The sequence below is a fragment of the Larus michahellis genome, chromosome 2 (assembly GCF_964199755.1).
Source record: "Larus michahellis chromosome 2, bLarMic1.1, whole genome shotgun sequence".
Taxonomy (NCBI): Eukaryota; Metazoa; Chordata; class Aves; order Charadriiformes; family Laridae; genus Larus; species Larus michahellis.
In genome coordinates, this window is record NC_133897.1 from 130132002 (window position 1) to 130154590 (window position 22589).

The window sequence follows — 22589 nt, forward strand, 5'->3', positions numbered from 1 at the left end:
CTGCAGCTGGAATCTGCATCGAATGTCCCTTTGGTCAGGGTGAATGTAAATGGCCGCAGACGGACTGACAAGACAGATTTTTGTAGTGGGATGCAAAGAGCAAATCAGTGTCACTGCAGCGCTCACAAACGGGCATGTGTGGAAATGGGGGTATCTTGTGGGCACAAGGCTGACAATTTTGCACACATTTTTAACAACTACCTTGGAGTTCAGATGGGGAAACATGGAAACCTAAATCTAAATTAATTATTTAAAGTATGAATATAACTCAACTCTCATTTATCTCCAGTGAGGAATTTGGGTTTTGGTATTTAAATGGCGTCCACGCAACTTCAGTGAGCATTGCTTAAAGACCTAATATTTGAGCATTGCTTAAAGACCTAAATCTGTTGTTAATTCAGATGAATTTTCCTGTTCGTACTTCATAGATACGCCGTTAGAAAAATCTTTAGTATGTTAGTATGTTTGCCACTTTCACTGCTCCAAGTGGAAGTGGGGCGATATTTACTAAAATGCACAGACATTATACACACTGTGTGGGTTACAACGCAGCCAGTACCCATTCGGGTAGATTTTAAGGCCTCATCAGACAAGCTGTGGTTGAGGCTCAAGATGATTCGGGTGAAGAGAAGTTACTGCATGTATTTAAAACCCAGATCAGCTCACAGAAGCAGGTTTCTTCACTAAACCGAGAAAATGGTAATCTGGATAGGGGCCCGAGGGGAGAAAAGACAGCAGGCTGCTTTGCTGGAGGCAACTTTTCATCTGCATCTTTGGCAGTTGGAACAGGCTGCCTTGCTGTGGTCCTACTTTTTAAATTAATACCTATAATTTATAGTTAATATTTTTAATAAATATGGTGGAAGCTTGTTTTATATTGTCTCTAGTACCATGGGGTAAAACTGTCTCTGTTGCCTGTTAAAAAAATTAATGTTTAAGTGACATTGTAATCAACGAAATTGCTTTTCAGGCTGTAAATCCATGCAGACACAGGATATGCGCTGTGTTTTGTACAGTACCTGGTACAGCGGTTCTTCTGCCAGACAGAAGCTCCTATGCACAATTACAAAATAAACAATAAATGTTTCCAATTTCGTCTCTCCCTTTAACGTCCTACTTTCATGTTAAAATTACTGGGGTGAGGGGGAGGGCAAGTTATTTATCTCTTTTTCCTTATTATAATTGAAAACATCTTTTGTTTCCTTTGCTTTACCTTAAATAACACGAAGTTAGAAGTTTTCACGCTTTTTCCCTCCCTGTCTCCTAGGAAACCGATCTCATGACCTTTAACATCTCAATGCACCGCTCTTGGTGGCGGGAACACGGGCCCGGCTGTATACGAAGGGTGGTGCGTCCTTCTGCTCCCAGCATCCTAGAGGATTACTCCTACGTCTCCGTCACAGGCTGCATAATTGATTTCCAGTACCTAGAGGTCATTCACAGCGCTATCCAAATACTCCTCTCCGTAAGTTCCCGTTTCCTCTGGTACTCGGATCCTGGCAGTCCTTTTGCATGCAGCCTGTTGCTGTTGGGTGTTTGTCCCGAAAAGGGGATGTAGTAGTTGATGGATAGCAGCAGAGATTTTTAATTGTATTTTGAATCAGAGAATGATACTTACGTTATTAAAATGTGCACTGCTCTTTTCTTTCCCTATATCTCGTAAAACTCCCTACAGGCATAGTCCCCATTCTGGCCTTTGCTGGGACGGGTGAAAATTAACTCAAGTTCTTGGCTCTCATTCGTTGAGACACGTACAGCAAAGGAGAGCAGACTTGTCCAAAATTAATTTACCTAAACCTTTCTGAAGTTCACAATCAATAACAGTTTTTATTTATCCCTGAATGTATTCATATTTTACATGATACTTGGCTGAGTTTCTTCCCAAAGTGAGATATGGATGTAACCCTTGAAAAAGGTCAGAGAAGTATTAGGAATTAAAGTAGTCATTTATATTTAACCATGTTATTTGTTCTTTCCTCAAACACTGCGTTGTCAGAATACTCTACCTCCATGATCAACATTTTGTGGTTGCAATACCAGTTAAAAACTGCAAATACATGGAGTCATTATAAAAAGCCTGTAGCGCAGGGAAGCGCTGGGGCTGGATGAGTTGCTTTGGGAGCAACAGCCAAGTCTTTGCCGCAGCCTTTCCTCAATCTGATGGCTGCTTCTGCTTGTGATGAAAAGGTTGTTTGGCATGAGCTGCGTGTGATCTCCTAAAAGTGGTAGCTCTTTCTCTATCTAGCTGTGTGTAGTATGTAGCAATGGGCCCACTCCCAGTGGGTGCACAGACGTCTGATACACCTTGGAGGTCCAGACCTATTCTGAGAACATAAACACTCGTGGTTCGTGGTCCTAACCATGGCCACCAGTGTTTGTCAGGCACTGGGGGAAGGGATGAAGTCTGCAGTCCACACCTACTAGTCAGGGGAGCTACTTGGTCTGAGCAACCAGAAAGGCTGGATATTCCTGGTCTATTCGGTACTTCAAGCTGTTTTACCAACTGACCGGTAAAAACTGCCACTAGCAAAGTACAAGGGATCTGCAGGATAAATCTCACTCATTAGTTTAAAATTATTTTCAAATTATAATTTTTACATTTTTTCAAGATAAGGACATTTCTCTTTTGAAAGAACAAAAACCTTTGTATGTGGTTACATCTGTCATCCTGTCCAACTGCCTAGAAAGAAGTAGTCTAAAAGTTGAAGGCAATTTCTCTGCATTACTAAATGCCTTTTGTAAGGTGCCGAGTGCTTTTTCCTTGCCACTGCTTTTAATCAAAACTGAATAAACTTGGGTCTCACAGCAGTGATTAATGAGCTTCCACTTGACAGTCCAGGTCTGAATTAGTGCACTTGGTTAGTGCACCAGTGACATCACATGCACCTACACAAGCCATGTGTCTGCTCCTGGCCTATCAGCTTCTCAGCACCAGTGACATCACAAGCACCTACACAAGCCTTCTTCTGACTGTCATTCAGTCAGGAAGCAAAGACCTTGAGTCAGGATCTTTTCCAGTGAAGACAAAATCTCCAACCATGTGTCCTGGCCCTGTCTCTGTCAACACACGTTATAACGTTTCTGTGAAAGTAGGCCTTGCAGAAGAATTCTGCGCACTACATCTGCCAAGCTTAACTGAATGCACCTTCCTTGCTCTTATAGGGGCCTGATACTCAAAGCAGGTTGCTTCTCCCAGGAGCTCTCCATTTGCGGCAAATTCCCCTCGCAATGCAGTGTCCTTCACTCTGCCTCAGTGAGCCTGGACAAGGGAAACTGAAGTGTGCTTTGTTTAACAGGAGAAAAAAAAATAAATATTCACAATACTTACTTACTTGTAGAAGAAAAAGTGTATTGTGTTAGAAAATTTTCTAGAATTTTTGTGATTAGAAACAAATTTAGAGTTCAGTGGAAATATAGACGATTGTTGAAATCAGGAACTTTTTTCTTATCGATGCAGTATAGTTATGGTCAAAATTTACCAAATGACAGGAGCAAAAATATTAGCGTTAGAATAATGGAATAAAAACATGTAATATATACAAACTAAAAGAAATATGAAAATGGAAAAATTTAAGGTTATGTAATAATTATAAAGCATAAGATGTAACAGACCTTCCCTTTCTTGTGGAGTGACTGATTGCCTGAAACATATAGAAATTCTGAATACAATTCGTTGCAAGTTCAAAATGGGCCAGGAACTTATAAGGCTGGACTGTGAATTAAATAGTTGCGAGTTTCAGGTACTGCTTTTGACTCATGTACGCAATGTTAAAATTAAAATCCGAGATGTCAAGTACGGTTTTCCTTCAGTCTTATTGTCTTGCTATCCCATCTGTGACACATTATGATTAGCACACCATGAATCTGTACTCCAATTTCCATTCTGAATTGTCATTTAGGCTTGTTTAATTTCCTGTCACACAGGGCAGGAGTCACCACCTAGATTATCCGACTTGTTGCGGTTTCCTCCCATTTTCTGAGTATCGTTGACCTGAGGAAGTTCCCATTCATTTTGGATGCATAACTGCTTTTCTAATTGGGGTACCCATTTCGATTGTTAGTTAAAACGTCTTTTAGTTTGCCTTTTTACAGTACTGAAGAGTTGTAGATCAGAAGATTTTTCTTCCTTTTTTTCTTTTACTAGTAGCTAGTCCTAGAAGTAGGCTATTCCTTTTCGGACCTTACAACCTACTTAATTTTCATAACATTTTTATGTAGCAATAGTAGCGTAACAAACCATTTTACAGTGTAACAAAAACTTTATTGGCATAACAAATCATTTTATCATGCTAACCCTTGTCCAAACGACTAGGAAGGTGAGCACTTCCATTGGGTAGGGGGTTAGAGCCTCTGCAGGAAGCAATCCCTCCAGGGGTAAATATTGGATACCTGTCAAGATATATAACTCACTAGCAGCAGTTCTCCATTTCTGAAAGGTGACTTTTTATTGAGATCTTTTTTTTTTTTTTTACTGGTATAAAAATTTTTATATGCACAGAATGCTGCAGCTGTGACTACATTGGACCCTGCTTCATTTATTTAATTCTAACACAGTAAGGCTCTTTCTGTATTTGCTTTACAGCTGTTTCTAAAAATAAGTATTCTTTATTGGTGAAACAGTAACTTTGTATCTCATCCTGACTCAAGGTGTATGTTGAAGAGTCTGGGAGTTGAAGGCGTTAAGCATTGCTTTAAATTGGGGAAAATCAAGATAGATATTAGAGAATGAGATGCAATGAATAGTGAAGAAGAAATATATTTGAATTATTTGTTTAAATTCTGCATTTATTTAATGTGTAGGGGACAGTACATATTTTGATAAATAAATACTTCTGCATAACCCCTTTAATTTTAAAATGCAAGGCAGATCATCTTTACAGAAACCTGAATTTTTGGGGAACAAATGGATATTACAGTCAAAATGGTGACAGTTTAACAACTTTGAGAAAGGCCCTTTATAGAGTGTTTTTTGTTATTTGAAAACAGATAATACACACTGAGAATGTTAAATGCCAGGTAGATGGTGGTTTTAATAGCCTGAGATTTAAAAAGGTTTCCAAGCGCAGAGAGTTTTGTATTAGACCCTGAGCCTAATATCGTAGTAAGTTTGTCCACAGCTACAGTGTGAAGCAGAGACCCCCCCAAGCAAGGATTCACCGAGGTAACTCTGAAATTAGCAGCCATATAACTTCATCAGTGCTGAAAAAGAAAAATGAATTAATTTTGGCAGAGAGACAAGCTGACACAAATAGGCTGTTTCTGGGGATGGGAGCTACTACCTGCTCACACCACGGCATTGCACGAGGTGACATTAACTTTCTGTCGGGGTGTCACCACATTACTCTTCACTGTATAGAAGGGCCATACCTAATACCTAGAACTCTGAAGGAGGGGAAAGAAAGGAAGAAAGGAAATAAGGGAAGGAAGGAAGGAAATAAGGGAAGGAAGGAAGGAAGGAAGGAAGGAAGGAAGGAAGGAAGGAAGGAAGGAAGGAAGGAAGGAAGGAAGGAAGGAAGGAAGGAAGGAAGGAAGGAAGGAAGGAAGGAAGGAAAGGAGGAAGGGAGGAAGGAAGGAAGGAAGGGAGGGAGGAAGGGAGGGAGGGAGGGAGGGAGGGAGGAAGGAAGGGAGGGAGGGAGGAAGGGAGGGAGGGAGGAAGGGAGGAAGGAAGGGAGGAAGGGAGGAAGGAAGGGAGGAAGGGAGGGAGGAAGGGAGGAGGGAAGGAAGGAAGGGAGGAGGGAAGGAAGGAAGGAAGGAAGGAAGGAAGGAAGGAAGGAAGGAAGGAAGGAAGGAAGGAAGGAAGGAAGGAAGGAAGGAAGGAAGGAAGGAAGGAAGGAAGGAAGGAAGGAAGGAAAGGAAAGGAAAGAACCCTAAACCTAAAAACACACAAAACATTCAAGTTGTTTGGTATGTTGATGCTGACCGAATGAGGGATAATTTGAAGAAAAGCACCAGTTTACTTAGCAGAGGTCCATCTGTTGCCATTCCTAACTGTCAATTAGTATAACCTCGGGGTGACTGCTGAACCTACAGATGAGGAACACCCACAGAAAAAAACACTCCTGGAGAGTCACCTGGTTTTCACTACAGTGTAAAGCCAGGTAAAGATGTGATACAGAGAGATTAAGACTGTTGAATGTTCCACAGTGGAGTGAAAAGCAGTGAACATACCTGCCTAAAGTCAAGTCAGGCACTAATCAGTGCGGAATAACTTATCAGTAACACTACCAAGCACAAAACATAGTCAGAAAACTATATTACTTTCTACAGAATATAACAAAGTTGTAATGTCACAAGTATAAGAAAAATCACTCCAGATAGCCAAACTGGGAGTTGGATACTGTGCTCACTCTGAGTCTGAGCGATTGTCCTGCAAGATGGACAGACTACATCTATACACGTAAATTAAACGTGCCAAGGGAGCTGGGTACTGACGCCAACTGGCTCAGAACAGCTCATGTCTCTGCTAATGGTCTCAGCCTTCAAGACAAGCTGGTGTGTTCAAGCCACCCAACGGGAAAAATCCCCGGACTGTTCTTACCAAAACTATGCCTCGGAACCATTTGGGGAGAGTGGTGGCTGGAGCAGGCCAAGCTCATGGACATGTAGTGTCATGGGTGATGGTGTGCCAGTGCCAGGAATGCTCCCAGGCACACAGGAATTCCCTCCTGTTGATGCAGCTGTAGCGGGCAAATCTCCAGCTGCAATTTGTTCCTCAGAGGGGACTGAGGCAGGAGCTGTCAGGAAGTAGTTAGATGGTCTATTTACCTAGAAGGTTGTTGAAGAACATTATTTTTTAAATCTTTGCCAGAGAAACTTATCCCCTACCTTGTTGACATGGTAGAGAAAGGTATGTTTTCACGTGACATCTGGTGGTTACAGCGACATTTATGACATTTATAGCAATGGTGTTTAGTTTCCATTCAGGGGCATTCTGTCCTACTAAGCTCTTCTACCATCCTAATGTGGGAATGTGTGAGCAACTCCATCCCTGCATTAAGCAACATACATCTGTCTTGTGTCCATTGTTCTGCCACCTTCTCCCTACATGAAGAATAGTCTATGGAGCTGAGACTTTGTCTGGATAAGGATTGAGTTTCTGTGCTGTTTCTGAATGTTCTTTCACTCTTGGATGTGTGCCCTCTTGATATGCAGACAGAAAACAAAGCTGAAAACACCTTGAAGTTGGGGTACAAATATGCAAGGATTGAGATCTTGTTTACTTATTGTGAGAATTCATTTCATTTATATTTGGCCTCATTCTGGCCCTCAAGAAAGGTCGATCTTTTCCATAAACAGTGGATTGAAGATGCTATCAAAAGTAGTGGAGCTCCTGATCATAGTTTTAGTCTGAAAACCTTTCTCTGGTGCTGTAGAGAACATTGGGGCCAAAACCATTAAAGATTTTGAAGTTAAAAAGTTGTTCTTCATTCAGTTTTGATTGCCTTGGTCTGGAGCATGTGTTCACTCTGGTACAGGAGCACATCTGGTACGGATACAGCAGTGTGATAGCGCAGAGGCAGCTTGCACTGCTGTGTAGTATTTGGAGGTGGATGACTTCGTATCTGGGTATATCTAACTACGACTCTGTGCAAATCCACAAAACCACGTGTAGCTGGTCACTGTCTTCCAGGATTTGGGTTAGACAACAAGAACTTATAAAACATAACTGCTAAAGTATATATCCTGAGAATACGTCTTTCCAGTGCACTTTTTAATTCCTGAATGTATAAATATTGTATACTTTCCCCTAATAGGCAACAGACTTCTAAAACAGCTTTCAATATGGTGTCTGAATGTTTGGTGACATGTCTGCCACTGGTAGAAAAATTCCAACCTTTCTATTACAGAATCACACAAAAGGGTTGAGGTTGGAAGGGACCTCTGCCGGTCATCTGGTCCAACTCCCCACTGAAGCAGGGCCACCTAGAACCAGTTGCCCAGGACCATGTCCAGATTGCTTTTGAATATCTCCAAGGATAGAGACTCTACAACCTTCCTAGGCAATCTGTACTAGTGCTGAGTCACCCTCACAGTAGAGAAGCGTTTCGATGTTCAGAGGGAACCTCCTGTGTTTCAGTTTGTGCCCATTGCCTCTGGTCCTGTCACCGCGCACCACTGAAAAGAGCCTGGCTCTGTCACCTTTACACCTTCCTTTCAGGTGTTTAGTTACATTAATCAGATTCCCTCCTGAGCCTTCTCTTCTCCAGGCTGAACAGTCCCAGCTCTTTCAGCTTTTCCTCATAGGAGAGATGCTCCAGTCCCTTAATCATTTTTGTGTCCTTTGTTGGACTCTCTCCAGTAAGTCCATGACTCTCTTGTACTGGAGAGCCCAGAACTGGACCCAGCACTCCAGGTGTGGCCTCACCAGTGCTGAATAAAGGGGCAGGATCACCTCCTTCCACCTGCTGGCAATGCTTTGCCTGATGCAGCCCAGGATATAATTTGCCTTCTTTGCAGCAAGGGCACATTGCTGACTCATGTCTAACCCGGTGACCACCAGGACCCCCAGTTTTCTTTTCTGTCGAGCTGCTTTCTAGCATATTTCAGTGCCTGAAGTTGTTCTTCCCTGTGTGCAGGACTTTGCACTTCCCCTTTTTGAACTTCATGAGGTATGTTATGCTAAAAAAGAATTTCATTATATTTCTAGCACTTACCTCATTTTCTGTAAAAATAGTACTTACTTGTCCAAAAGATTCATAATTATTAATGTGAATTGATTATGAACACTTTTAAATATCTGATCGTTCATGTTCTTGGACTTGTCATCCTTACATTTGCAGGTTCTCCTGTTTTAATTAACCGGATAGGGTGATTTCAAATATTTTGATTTTTCATTTATTTTGATGATTCATCCTTGTCATAAATATCATTACTTCCTTTTATTTTTAATTAATTCCTCTTACTTTTCCTCACAATTCTCTGATGTCCTGAATGTGTGTTCTTCTCCCCAGAACATACAGCCTCACTTCCATAAGGAAATGATAACCAATGTGATCTGATTACATTATTTCTGAATATCATTCACCAGTCAGTGCCTCATACTGACCCCGTGCAATTGCCTCACTTTGTGAATTATTTCTGCCCTGCTGTCTTCAGAGAATCTGCCAAATGTTAATTATTTAATATGGAAATGAATTATGACATTTGATAGACATAATTTATTTTTTTTCATCAGAGAAAAGTAGCATTTAATTAAAAGCAATGTTTAGCACAACAAATATTAAAACAGAGGTTATGAATCCCGTGTAGATAATTGATCAAGGGAAGCATTGTGACTATCGAGCTATAGAGAGACTAAGATCAGGGGCAATGCTGGAGTGACTTAATGAAGTTCAGCTCATTGACCAAGCTTTTACTACTGAGCCGTAAGTTTGAATCCTTATTGGGTTAATTTGGATGGCTCTTCCTCTTTCCCCAGTGTTAAGATTGCCTTCTGTATGCCATTTGAAAAGCTCCGGGAGCTGCTCCGAAAGAGGTTGCAAAGCAGCTTTTGCCCCTCTCTTCAGGCAGCCAGAGCTGCAGTTTGGGTCGTATTCATTTAAATGTAACAAAAGGGCTAATGATATCAATACATGATGTGGTTCCTCCAGGGCGCTGCAGCAGCTCTTTCTTTCCCATTAGTTATGGTCCTGTTATTTTTGTAATTGGACAGATAAGGATGCTAGGAAGCACATCACGTATATTGTTCTCCAAAGAAAATCCCTGTAGGGGCAGACACCAGTGCTCAGGCAGGTTCCTTGCTCTCTTTCCATTTCCTTGAGTGACATGTGATTGATTAAGAAAGCCGGTCAACATCAACGTGTCATAGAAAACATGAGGTAATTCACTGCTAAGGGCTACAGGAATGGCACATGAGTAAAATACAGCTCTCCTGAAGGTATTACATCTTTTCTTGAATTTTTAATTGCAACTTTTTCACCTTTTTTGTTTAGAAAACAATTAACATGTCTTCTTTCCTATAATAAACCATTGCACAAGTGGCAAGGGAAATTAATTTTGCGTTGTCTGCAGAGCTGTTCCAAAGAGGGTATGAAAGATATATCTGTTCTGCATCATCACCATCACCAGGAACACTTGTCTCTTAGCCATGTGAACAGTCTGTTAAGCTGGGCTGTTCGCTTCTTGAAGATTCATTAGTAAGTTTTGTGATCACCAGATCATTAAAAATCAGAAGAATGTTTTCAGCCTGAGCAGTGTTACAGAGGAGCTGTTGGTCTCTGGAATAGACTTCAGAGAAGATGACTTGTGCAAACGGCTTTTGAAGTTATCCCTAATTCTTAGTAGTAGTTGTTTTTTCGTATTTTTATGGCAATCTGTGCCTTGTGCAGTTCTTCCAATGTTTATGGTGTTAGATCAGGAATGCGTGCAGCCCTTTGCCAGTATCAAATCTTCAGGGTTAAAAAAATATTACCAAGAGAAACAAAATTAGAGAGACACTGTATCTGCAGCTACATTCTAGAAACGGCCTTGTCCATTCTCATTAAATTTAGTTAGACCTATTATGCATGGTAGTGCATAGGTATTAAAATACACAAATATATTAGTCTAATTACTAGTATGGGGCAATAAAGCAACTACATGAGACACAACCGAGAAAAATCTGAGTTTCTTCCATCTCAGTTGTCCTTTCTGGGGGCATCTGCTATTTCAAGCAGCTCATTTAAAGGAACTGAAACCACTCATTTATTCATTAACTGTTATGATACGGATTTGTGAAAAAGAGTTGGGCAGTTTCTGCAATGGAGCTGGCTAAAGGTGAGGGGATTTAAACTCTAGCAATTTAAGCACTAACAATACAGTAGTGCCTTCACCTTGTCAACTAATCGATATAAGAACTAAAGTGTTGTAGACATTTTGCAGTACTTAGTATAGATTTGTTTTCCATTTTACATAAAATTATTATGGGAATTTTTCAATACTGTACCAAAATGTCAGTGAAATTGTGTGCAGGTATTAAAAATAAAATTAAATTGCCTTTTTTTTTTTTAGTTCATTAATATTTCAGTAAAAATGATGCAGAAACACTGGAGATAAAAGGACAATTTGGAAAATATCAATTTTTTCCCCCCTTCAACTTTTGCCTAAAATTACCTCCCCCGTGGCAGAAGCAGCGTAATAGACTATATTTCTGTAACTTAGTTACTGTAATTGTCAGCTAGATATTTTGATTCAGATCCATTTCTAGTATTTTCAAGTTAACCTGAACCGACACTGAACAGGGAACTGCAGTGTCCGGGTGCGCAGTAAACTTGGTGCTCGTTGATTCAAATACAAGGCAGCACCTCTGCAAATAAGCAGGAGAGGTGGTGGAAGAGGTGAAGACATGCTAAAGTGCCTCGGAAACCATGTATGCCTAAATGCTACCTTCAGAGCTGAGCAGAACGCTGAATTTATGTTCCACTAGGAATTTGGAAATTATAAGAGGAAGTGCTCTTCTGCACTGGAACAAATATTAGCAATTTAAACATTTTTTTGTAGAGAATGGGGAAATCCAATGTTTTTCATTTAGAAAAAGTGAAGCAGTATTTCCTTTGTATTTTAGGGATATTTTATTGACTATATTGTCTGAAACCGTGAACTGTTTGATGGGCTACTGGGACACCAAAGATCCTGGAAACACCTGTTTAATCCAGAGCACGGTGTCGCAGATGGAAATGTTTGGCACGGCTATGATTCAGCAGCAATTCAAAATTTATTAATGATTTGAGGTAGATCAATAGGTTGAATTTTAGCAGCACTTAATCATTAACCGATTTAAGGATTTGCGAGGTGATTTAATGAAATAATTGAACAACGACTTCATTAGAGATTTGAAAATGGCAAGATTCACTCTAATTTACTATAGGGTGTCTTAAATCAATACATATGTGTATGGACAGAAACATACCAACACACGTCACTCCTGGGGTCACACACACACAGATGAGTCTTTAGCTGCTCAAACCAAGGTCCCTTCACAGCAGCGACTCCTGTGAGCCGACGGATGCCCCATTTGACTCCTTACACACACACAGACAAATGTACAGAAAGTATTTGGATCCAGTCAAATATAAGAACGCCCACACTCGTAAAAGCTAACGTGTATATCAGAAATGCATAGATAGAGAAGTGGATGGAAAAGAAGCTAGCCTGTAGTTAAAATTTCCCTCTTCTCAAGTTTAGAGTAGGTACTCGCAATGTACCGATATTCCTCAATGCGCGATAATTGAGACTCACGAGGGTTGACTCACCCTGGCTCTTTATTCCTCAAGGTGTCAACCTGAGCGGCGTCCCAGCTCAGGGTAGATGCTGGTCACAGCCCACTGCGATCCAGGAGAGCTCAAAGGGTCTCACTAGAGCCACTATTTATAGGGTCTGAGATAACTGACTTTTGTCAGGTTTTTTTCCACTCCAGCCCAACTCAGACAATGGGATATTCTGATCCTTTCCACCAGTTGTGCAAGCCCAGAACTTGCTAGATCTTGAAGTTCTGGTATCACTCCCACCTCTTTGGGCTACGATTTATATGTGTTGTCGGGAGTGATCAATTATCATTATTGCTTCCAAGCAATAGGGGACGCAGGAGCCAGGTGCGCTAAGTGGTTGCCATAACATTCTGGTCTGTCACCCTACACGTTCTTTCTTTCTTTTGTATTGGCTCATTATGTGTCCCAGGTGTTAATGGGTTGCCATAACATTCTGGTCCATTGTACCGTTATGTGGCCCAGATGAGGGAAAACCGCACCAAGCATCATGTGGCCTAAATGGGGAGGGGGGTTGCACCACCACACACGGTGCTCCCAAGGATATTTGTCTTCATGCTTCTCAGGACACTCCCGAGCTTTCAGCAACCTCTGTGGCAATCAGTGCCTGATAGTTTCCTTGGAAGGCGGAATCGAATTCATACCTTTCTGCCAAGCTGTGGTTCCGTGCAAACAGCTCTGCTGTGTCTCCAGCAGTTGTGCTGCATCAGGTCTGCTCCAGCTGCAAAGTTGAGAAACCAACCAAGGAAAAGAACTGCTTCTCCAGGTTAAGTGTTTGCATGGTGATTGACAGCTCTGGCTGAATAGGCTTGACTTTTTTGGTGTTTTTTTTTTATTTCCAGAAAACAAAATCCTAATGGATTTTTACGTGCAGATGTAATGAAAAGGTATTTTATTAAGGAAGTCTGATTCCTTAGTCTGCATCTGTACATGGAGTGTAAAGGGTGCCAGCGAACCAGAGGCAAGCCTCCCGCTGGTCTCCCTGATCCTCACAGCAATAGATCTGTACTTGCTCGTACTCACCAGAATGATTCCTTCTGCATATCGTAGTTGATAGCCATGTGACCAGACTTTCTTATATGGGGGAAAAATATTCACTGATTAAAACCCGTCTCTCTGTGTAAGCTTCCGCTGACAGGACATTTTTCTTTTAATCATGTACTGAATTCACGGCCTCGCTCTTCCATTAAAATATGTCGCCTGAATGTGACCTGACTGCAGAAAGAATTCTTTTTTTCTCTCAGCTGCCGTCCCCGATGGTTTGCAGTGCTCTCTCTTTTGTCCTAAGGAAATACGAGAAGTCAGAGAAGGGATTGCACTGAACAAGCAGTGAAACAGCTCGTACTCCTCAAGCTTTGAGGGAATGATTTGGTTTTCACTGAGGAAGAAAGTCAACGTGCATACGTGCTCCTCCTAGAACAACTCGCAGAAAGACAGACAGGGTTTTCTGGAAAAATATAGCTTGATTTAGGAAGATGGAAATGCAGAGTAAGTTTTAAAAAGCCTCTGTTCTGTCAATGCTGCCTTCAGAAGTTTTTATAGTTAACGCTTCTGGCCCAAATGCTGTAATGTATCTGCTTGTTTTTTTGACTGTTCTTTCTTCACTGTCTAGTATTACAGAAACTGTTGTAAAACTTCTTTTAACTATTTCCTTTATATTTCTGCAAAGCAGAGCAGGGAATCCCACCAGCAGGGGTGAGGTCCAGCACGGGCTGTGTGTCCCCAGCACCCACGTGGGTGACAGGTTTGGAAACGGGGCACGGTGGACTTGTTATGGGGCTGGTCCATCCTCTGCTATGAATATCCATTTAGCTCCCGTCGGCTCTCCCATGGAGGTGCTGGGCACCGAAACAGCCCAGTTTGTACAAAATCCTCTGACACACTGTGTAGGGAAGGGCCCTGAGCCTGTATGTAAAATATAACCCACAATACTCGTTCACACAGGAAGCAGACAGCAGAGTTTAGGTGACACTGCAGTATAACAATGGAGACTAATACAAAGTTTTTACATGAGAACAGCCAAGACACATGTAGATAAGTACCTAAGAAGTGATGCTTTACAATATGATGGTAGTGATTTAGGTAGAAGTTGCCTTTTCTGTTTTTTTGGCTTGGATTTGTTTTTCAGTAGTTGTCAGGCTTGCCTAAGGGAGTAAGCACTTTTAATACACTTTTATAGAACGAAAGAAATGAGTCTCATGTCACGGAAAGAAAACAGACACACACAAGTGAGGAGGACAGCAGTTGAGGTTGTGGCTAGGAATAAGTACATATATGGATTTTTGTGTTCTCTGCAGCTTCAGAATAGACAGAGATTGAGTGAAACGGATGCTTGAGGCATTTCTTTGCTGTGGTTTGATTATGATTTGAACAGGTAATATTGCTAGTGGTCTTGAAAGGGAGACTGATGTGAATTAGTTTCAAGCTTGTAAGTTTTTGCCTGGTGTCAATAACTATTCTGAGAGAACAAAATCACCTTAAAGTAGAAGCCTGAAAAGCAAATTTCATTTATTCTCACACTTACATTTTATGTGGAAGTCTTCGGTTGAAACAATTGCCTACACTGAATGACAAAAATGATGAATAATGCGGTTGCTCCATAATTCTGATGTTCACCTGAATCAAAATGATAATCAAATAAAATAGGTGTTATGAAAGGCATCTGCTAGATCTCTGTCTGAATCTATGATATAGGTAAAGATTTTTCAAGAAAACATTCTTAGTGATGCGGAACTGTTCTAGCTTAACTTTCCATTACCTCCTATGTAAATTCTTGCTGTGTAGATTAATTGATAATCATTGTGAATGACAGTAAAAAGTGGTAGATAATTAAACAGCCTCTTAAAAGAACATGATCATTTCCATTTCTATTTGTGATTAGTTTAATTTATTTTTATCTTGCACCTGATATATTAGCACACGTACATGTATAAAGATTCAAATAAATAGTTAAAATATAAAGATCAACATAGAAAACTAAAGCTACGTTCTTGTCACTTATACCAGGTAGCTTGAGTGTTTATTAAAGTAAAACACTGATTTCCAGAAAGAGTTCTCAAGAGTGAAATCCTGCATGAAGGGTATTTGAAATACCCTCTCCATCACCTGTAGGCTTTTCTTACAAATTTGATCTTCCTGGTAGCTCTCATCACTAACAGCCAGGGATTGCCAAGTTCATCCTCCCTGGATACTAATGTTTTTCATTGAGGCAAGCAGGAGTGAATTGGAAAGCCCCAAGTGTTTCATTATTGCTTATTCTCCTTTGCCTCTTCCTGCGACCATGATTTCATCAGTAACAACACCTAAAGGTGCTCTCCCTGAACCAGTCCCCAGAGAAGCAGTGGCTTTGAGTCCAGAACACAGCTGGATTACAAGCTTTGCATTTCTTTTACTTCTTCACTTTATTTCCTTATTTTCTCTACCACTTGTGCAGTGAGATCTGACTTAACGATAAAGAAGGGCATCTGTTGCTTCACTGCCATAAAATGAACTTTATCATTGCTTTAGGCAGCTAAAATTAATTTTCTAAATATTTCGTTATGGGTACAAATGACCAGGGGTGGCAGTGGGTTGTGGGAAACTATGTCATCCTCGGGTTTCCCAGTACTGAATTCACACGTAAGCACCTGTGCTAGAAAAAGAACCTATCTTTTCTGGCTCTTCTGTTAATTTCTGCCTTCTTTGGCATGTGTTTAACTTGTTTTGTGTAAAAAGAGTCAAGCTTAGACTTTCTTAGCAATAATGGCTACCCCAGACCATTTCACCTGACTTGCTTTAGAAAGCAACTTTGATGCTATTCGTTAAACTTTCAGACAGAGACGGGGATTACTTCTTAAAAACAAAAATTAAAAACAGAAGAAAGAAAAGAAAATAAAAAGAAAACACCAAGGTTTAAAGCTCCCCTGTAAAACAGCCTCTAAAGATCCCTTTCTCACCCAAAATGCAGAACAACGTCTGGGACTATGGCTACGTCATGTCCCACAGTCACTCACCCGTCCCTCCCCAGGGCCTCTCTACCCTAGAGGCACAGCGGGCAGGGAGGTGGCACTGTTGTGGGACATGCCACGGGCACGTTACATGCCACGCGTTCGTGCATTCAGTGAGGGCAGCTTGATCCACTGCATTAAGGCTCCCCTCTTCACTCTCTGCCAGTCAAACCTGAGGGAAAAAAATGCTAGCTTTTTCTTTTTTTTTTTAATTCAAATTCTTCCTCCATAACTGACGTATCAAATGTTTTAACAGTTTGTATTGCTAGCTCAGTATTAAAAAAAGAAATACAAAAGAAATACAAAGAGCGGGATTTTACAGTGAAAAATAAGCCAATCTTAATATGATGCAAAACCCCAGTTCACGCTTAAATATTATAATAATGAGCAAAGGTTTTCTTAACCTCTTACCCCTTCTTACGTTCAAAATACCTTTTCTATCCACATGGCAGCATTTAGAGGCACGGTTTAATGCTCAGTTTCCTGCATGCACAAGACCTAAGGACAATTTTGAAACTAGCCCTCTAACCTGGTTTCTATCAGCCCAAGACACAACAACAATTCTAACGTAGGAGAATAGCAACCCAGGATCAATATTAATTGTTCAGGGACAACTTTATGGATGCTTGTTGGTAGTATTTGCACCTTTTATTTTGTGGGGAGGGGAGATTTTAAAAAATATTTGAAGATTTGAAGTTTTTGGCTTTCTCCACATTTTTGTAGTTTTATTCTTTCTTTTTTTTTGCTAAAACTAGCACAGAACTGTTCCTTTAGTGCTTTATTTGCTTAAAAGCTTGCAAGAACAACAGTCTATGATAGATTAAATTTTCTATTGCTTTTATCCAAAACTGAGAAAACAAATCTACTACAATTAAAAATAAAAGATTTATTTGCGTAAATTACATAGGCATGGGTATCAGCCTAATTCAGCAGATATTTGAAACTTCCCCTGTATTCTGGAAGGCAATGAGTTTAGTGTTCATGTGTGCAGAAAATGAACCGTCAAAATGATTCTTTACCAAAACCAAACTAGAAAGGAAAAAGAAAAATCTCTGTGCTCCATTTGTTATTTTTAGAGAGTGCTGGAAGCCATGTTTAATTCATTTGCAGACCCAAACCATAGCTTCATTTAAAAACATTTCAGCCTTCAGTAATGAAAGTCTCATTATCTGTGCCGTCGTGTTGTTCACTGGTAACGTGGGCAGTATCTCTGCCTCATGCTTCCAAGCTTTAAGAAGTGATACAGTATACAAACTGGGACAGGCCCTTCCAACTGGAAAGCTTAATCGATATAATATAATTATCAAATCTAGTGACTGTCCTGAGAAATTTTCCTATTACAAGATTCTTTTTGGCCTTAACTTTTTGATTTTCTTGTGCAAATCCTACATAAATGATGTAAAGATGGGACCTTAATCGGGTCTTTTTGTACCAGAGAGTTTGTCTGCTTTTTCTAACCATGGAAATGTATTTAATGCGAGCTAGAATACTAATATAAAATTATATTGATACAGTATAATGTGTAATTATCTTAATATTGTCATATGATATATAATTAATAATATAACTCTCCCTAGCAATCTTACCTAACTACAATATAATCCAAGTAATTAGACTCCAAGGGAAATGCAAAAAAGACTTCAAGATATTTTATCTGCTCATTTTTGCGCAGTCAGCTAAAGTGGGGTATGAAAGTCATAAAAAGAGCAGTTCACCATTCCCCTCTGCTTTCTGTGTCGGTCATACTAATAGGCAGGACATCCTCACGTTTCCAACAAGCTCGGTGTTCAATGCAGGCGTTCAATAGCCCTGTTTAGACCAATGAACCCAACAGGGTCAGAAAATGAGTTTGAGCACCACCCTCTATTTCCCATCACGATGCCCTTAGTCATATGGTTTAGTTTTAGGTAGTCCTGCGAAGAAGCAGGGAGATGGACTGAATGACCCTTATGGTTCCTTTCCAACTTGATAAGTTGTATGTTTCTGTGACTCTATCAACGTTAGCATCACGTGGTGGCCATGTTGGCCATCAATGCTGGGCACAGTGCAGGTCAGGGATGATGGCCAGGAGCCAGGGCGGACAAACCCACCCTGTTTGGATTGTGCAGGGGGAGAGATGGGGAGGACATAAGTGCCAAGGCATGAGCCATGCCAGCCACACCACTTATCCCAGGACAGCTGGGATTGTGCCTTGGCCCATTTATTTATTCCTATCGTGTAGCCCATGGAAGCAAGAGTGCTGTGGAGTTTCTTTGCTTGGGTTTTCCATGATTCACCATCACAAATGGGACATTTCCATCATGTTTGTGCCTGATGCAGTTACAGAAATTGTTCAGTGTTTAGGACTATTTTGATATATTTTTTTTTCCTGTTCCCCTTTTTTCCACATTGCCTATCCAGTTTTCCTTGTTACAGGGAGGCTGCATTGGCCAGTTCTGAGATTACACACAGCCCCCCATTAACAAGCATTCATACTTTACCTCCAGGAATTCCTGAGGAAATATTCAGGAAAATTTCAGGAAATTCATGGAAGAAAGAAATTCAGGAAAAATTTCACTGGAATGTGACTGCTTGGAACCACGTCATTTTATTATTTCATACAAAAGCACTCTTCAGCTCCTATACCAAATGTAGGGGGGGTCCAGTTTACTCTTGTAATAGAGTGGCTGAAAGAGTCGGGTGTTTGCTTTCTATTTTAAGCCTTTCGGAAATTCTTCTCATTTTACTGATCTGTGGATTTTGTCTCCAGACAATGGAGATGGGATTCCATAGGAGGCCTGTACGCAAAAAGAATAAATAATGTTGAAATCTCCCAGGCACTTATTTTTTCATGATGTTGTATTGGCAGAGTCACATACTTCCAGTCGAAGAATATTTCATAGCCACTGGTGTTTTCTCCTTTGGTCTGTTAGTTTCAGTCTAGAGGTGCCGCTTGAAAATAGCTGATTAGGGATTTTTCTTTTTCATAGGGGAGTCATTCATTTTTATTAAAATATTGTAAACTAACACTACTAAAACACACCACCATTTTCACCAGAAATCATTCCAGTGAAATAAATGGAAATATAGTTATAAAGCTGATGCAAGTGAAAAATAAGCCCCTAGGTGCTCATTGATAAAGAATTTATAGAAGAAACAATGAATAAGGAGAAGATTGCCTAGACCTTGCAGTTTCCAGGACTTTCACTTATTTCCAGCAGCATTATTGAACCTAGGGCACTCATTACAATAAATAGTGTGTTTCTAGACACTCATTTCTTTGTAGAGTTTTACAGAGGGGATGGAAGTTCTATTCCCTCTGGTGAGAAGGAATGCATCCACACATTTGCTATGTAGGGTGCCTGATTTCGTGGAAGACCAAAGGAGTATCACCGTGATGTATTTCTTTCTAACTGCCAGCCACTGCGTATCAAGCCACCCAAGGGAATAATGTCATCCAGAAAAAGGCTTTACTCACTTAAAGCTCTCCTAACTTGCATTTATTTTAGTGTTTGAAATGCTTTGAACAGAAATGACATTGAAAAGCACTTGATCTATAAACTCTTCCAAACCAACTGTTTCACTTTCATATTAATATTCTCGACCTCTTTGTGAGGGGCAAAGTCTTTCAGCGGTAGATGTCAACGTGGGGACTGTATCTTTTGGGGTCTCCTTTAGAGCCTGAACAGAGATTCAAAGACTTCAAAGAGGGAATGGAGAGAGCTGGCAGATGAAGAGGTACCAGACTTCTCTGCTCCCTTTCACCTGGGAAAGTTTTAACAGAGAATGAAGGATTTTTACAATTGCAGCCATTTCTCTCCTCCTTTGAGCAAGCCACCCCAGGCACCACACCAGCCCACGGAGCCTGCAGCTGGGAGATACGGAAACTGGGGACAGACTGCCTGGTATCAGCCCCATTTTTTAAGCACCGGGACAAGAACAGGCAAAAATGTCCTGGGAGTCAGAGTCTGACCTTGCTTTTGTTGACACCTGCATTGCAGGCTGAGTGACAATTCCTGTCACATGCATTAGAAACAATTACATCCCTCTTGCTGCCCCTGCTTCAACACCAACACCTGCTCCACCGATTAGGGGCCCCCTGCTCTGCGGAGGAAGAATTTTTTAGCATGGTAGAGATTGATGACTTCCATCCAGTGAGAAATTGAAGCACTTTATCATGTAAAATAAGGCAAACACACACAGTAAATAGAAATATCCTGAAATGAGTTAGGAACTTCGTAACTTAGCCTGGTGTAGACGAGCCAGACTTTTGAGGAAGGTTGTACAGAAGTTTTTCAGAGAATAAAGTATGAGCTTTGATTCTTCTTTTACTTGAGCAAAATTAAAAATGCAAACAGAGCAAGTGGGATGTGGGATTATCCGTACAGCTTTGAAGTGGCAGTTGGAGTGCATCCATTCTTATGATCCAACATATTCAAAACAATAAAGATAGAAGTAATGCTTTACATGGAACATCATCTGTGCCTTTAGCATATGCAAAGACTTTGCCTTGAAAAGTTTTGCACATTTCCATGCTGAATTAAACCCTTTTTTCTTTTTTAGTCAGAATTCCTTTCATTTGGGGAAACAGAGGCTCTTGAGAATGAAAGTGCATCTGCACAGTACACACTCACTTTCCCACTCCTTTCATCTCTTATTTTTCAGTTTCTGATTTGTCGCTGAAATCAGCATTTCAGTCTCTGGCTGAGATTATGATTTTCTGATAAAAGAGAACTTTCAACAGCAAATAAACTGAATAGTGGGGAACAACCAGAATAAATACAAAAAGACAAGACACATTTAGGGCTGAGCCTGATTGTTTACACCTGTCAGAAACAGCAGAGCTTGCCAGTTGCCCCAGTCATGAATATGTTAAATTGAAATTCCCATCCTACACCTGAGCCATGTTCATTTTGAACATAAAATAGAGTAATAAAAAGTAAATGCAGTACTCCTTTCTTGAATCTGTAGAGTTAAGTTGTTTTTGTGGATTTGCTCTACTTGGTGATAGAATTTCCTACCAGGAGCAAAAATATAGGATGTACGTGTGTAATATATTGATTTGTCCTTACAGAATACATCTGTGTGAATATCAACTACACAGTATATAGCTTTGTCCTTGAAGAATGCATGCACTTTAATCTGTAAGATGCCAGGCCCATGGACAATTACAGTTCTATATTGCCAAGCTCAAATTCTAGGTGCTTCAAGGAGCTCAAGTAGAAATTTAAAAAGAAAAATGTGTTTTGTAATTGTGTTCTGTCAGATAGACTCTATAAACACAGGAGCTGGGCTGGTTCACATCAGAATGCATTTGGTTATTCACTACACAATGGACTGAATAATCCTATAAATATTTATGAGTAAACCACAGAGGATTTACTCTTTCTTCCAGCATGGGGAGATTTTATAATGTGCACCATGTTAGTTCAAAGCAAAACCTAATGTTTTGGTTACTACTTAATACATCTAACAGCATGGCTCTGCATCACATATGCGTACTCTCTAGACAGTTACTCACAGACAGTATTTTGGGGCGTAATTCAGGAGGAACTAGTCTATGACCACGTAGTTCTCAAAGCCAATACACGCAGCACATGTTGGGGTTGGAGAGGATGTAAGGTAGGAGCTACTTTGCACTTTGACCTGAGGTAGCATCATCTGGGCTCTGTGGTTTAGTAGTTTTTAAATGAGTGGTTCAGACTAAGCAATAATCCTAGTGGAAAGGAATGGATACAAATTAAAAAAAAAAAAACAAACACCAGGAGGATCAAATTAGACTTTATTGGTTGCCTTTTTACAGGTACAATGACTTTAAGAATGCCAACTGCCAACTCGATGAGCCTTATGATTTGCAAAGCTGCCCTGTTCCTGAAATGGGTAACTCATTTGGTTTCTGATACTATCACATGAACAAGTCTACGCTCAGTTCAAATGTAATGTTAATATCTTTCAGCTGAGAGTAATTTCCATGCTTCCCTCATCTACCTCTTCCATATTTCACCTTTAGTCATAACACAGACTGCAATCTACTCTCATTGTAAAGCAAAAAATATGTTCCCTTCCTACTTTTCTCTAACCTGTCAACTTTAGGACTGTTGGATTTGGGTTTTTTTCATTTGTTAGTTGTTCTAAACTGAGGGCTAAGTCAACTATGTTCCTGTTTTGACATTTCTCTCTGCTGCTGATCAATCATGACACATATGTTCCACTCCGAAGAGCGGACATAGGCAAATGTCATTAAGTCAGGTTTCTGCTGAACAGAAATCAGAACGTCTAATTCTGAGCACGAGAGATGCCAGGTGAGCCCTTGTGCAAGCAAACAGAAGATTAAGGTGTCCAGAACCCGTGGGAACAGACTAACATTTGATGCATAACCTTG

At 40.4% G+C, this 22589-nt stretch overlaps 1 protein-coding gene across 2 annotated transcripts in view; it reads left to right on the forward strand.

Annotated features, from left to right (window-relative positions):
• NKAIN3 (sodium/potassium transporting ATPase interacting 3) overlaps nucleotides 1–22589 on the forward strand; it is a 373785-nt gene that overhangs the window by 277371 nt on the left and 73825 nt on the right. For both annotated transcript variants that reach the window (XM_074577126.1, XM_074577125.1), the window contains exon 4: nucleotides 1268–1465. In XM_074577126.1, the coding sequence (XP_074433227.1) occupies nucleotides 1268–1465 (198 nt within the window). The remainder of the gene's footprint in view (nucleotides 1–1267; nucleotides 1466–22589) is intronic.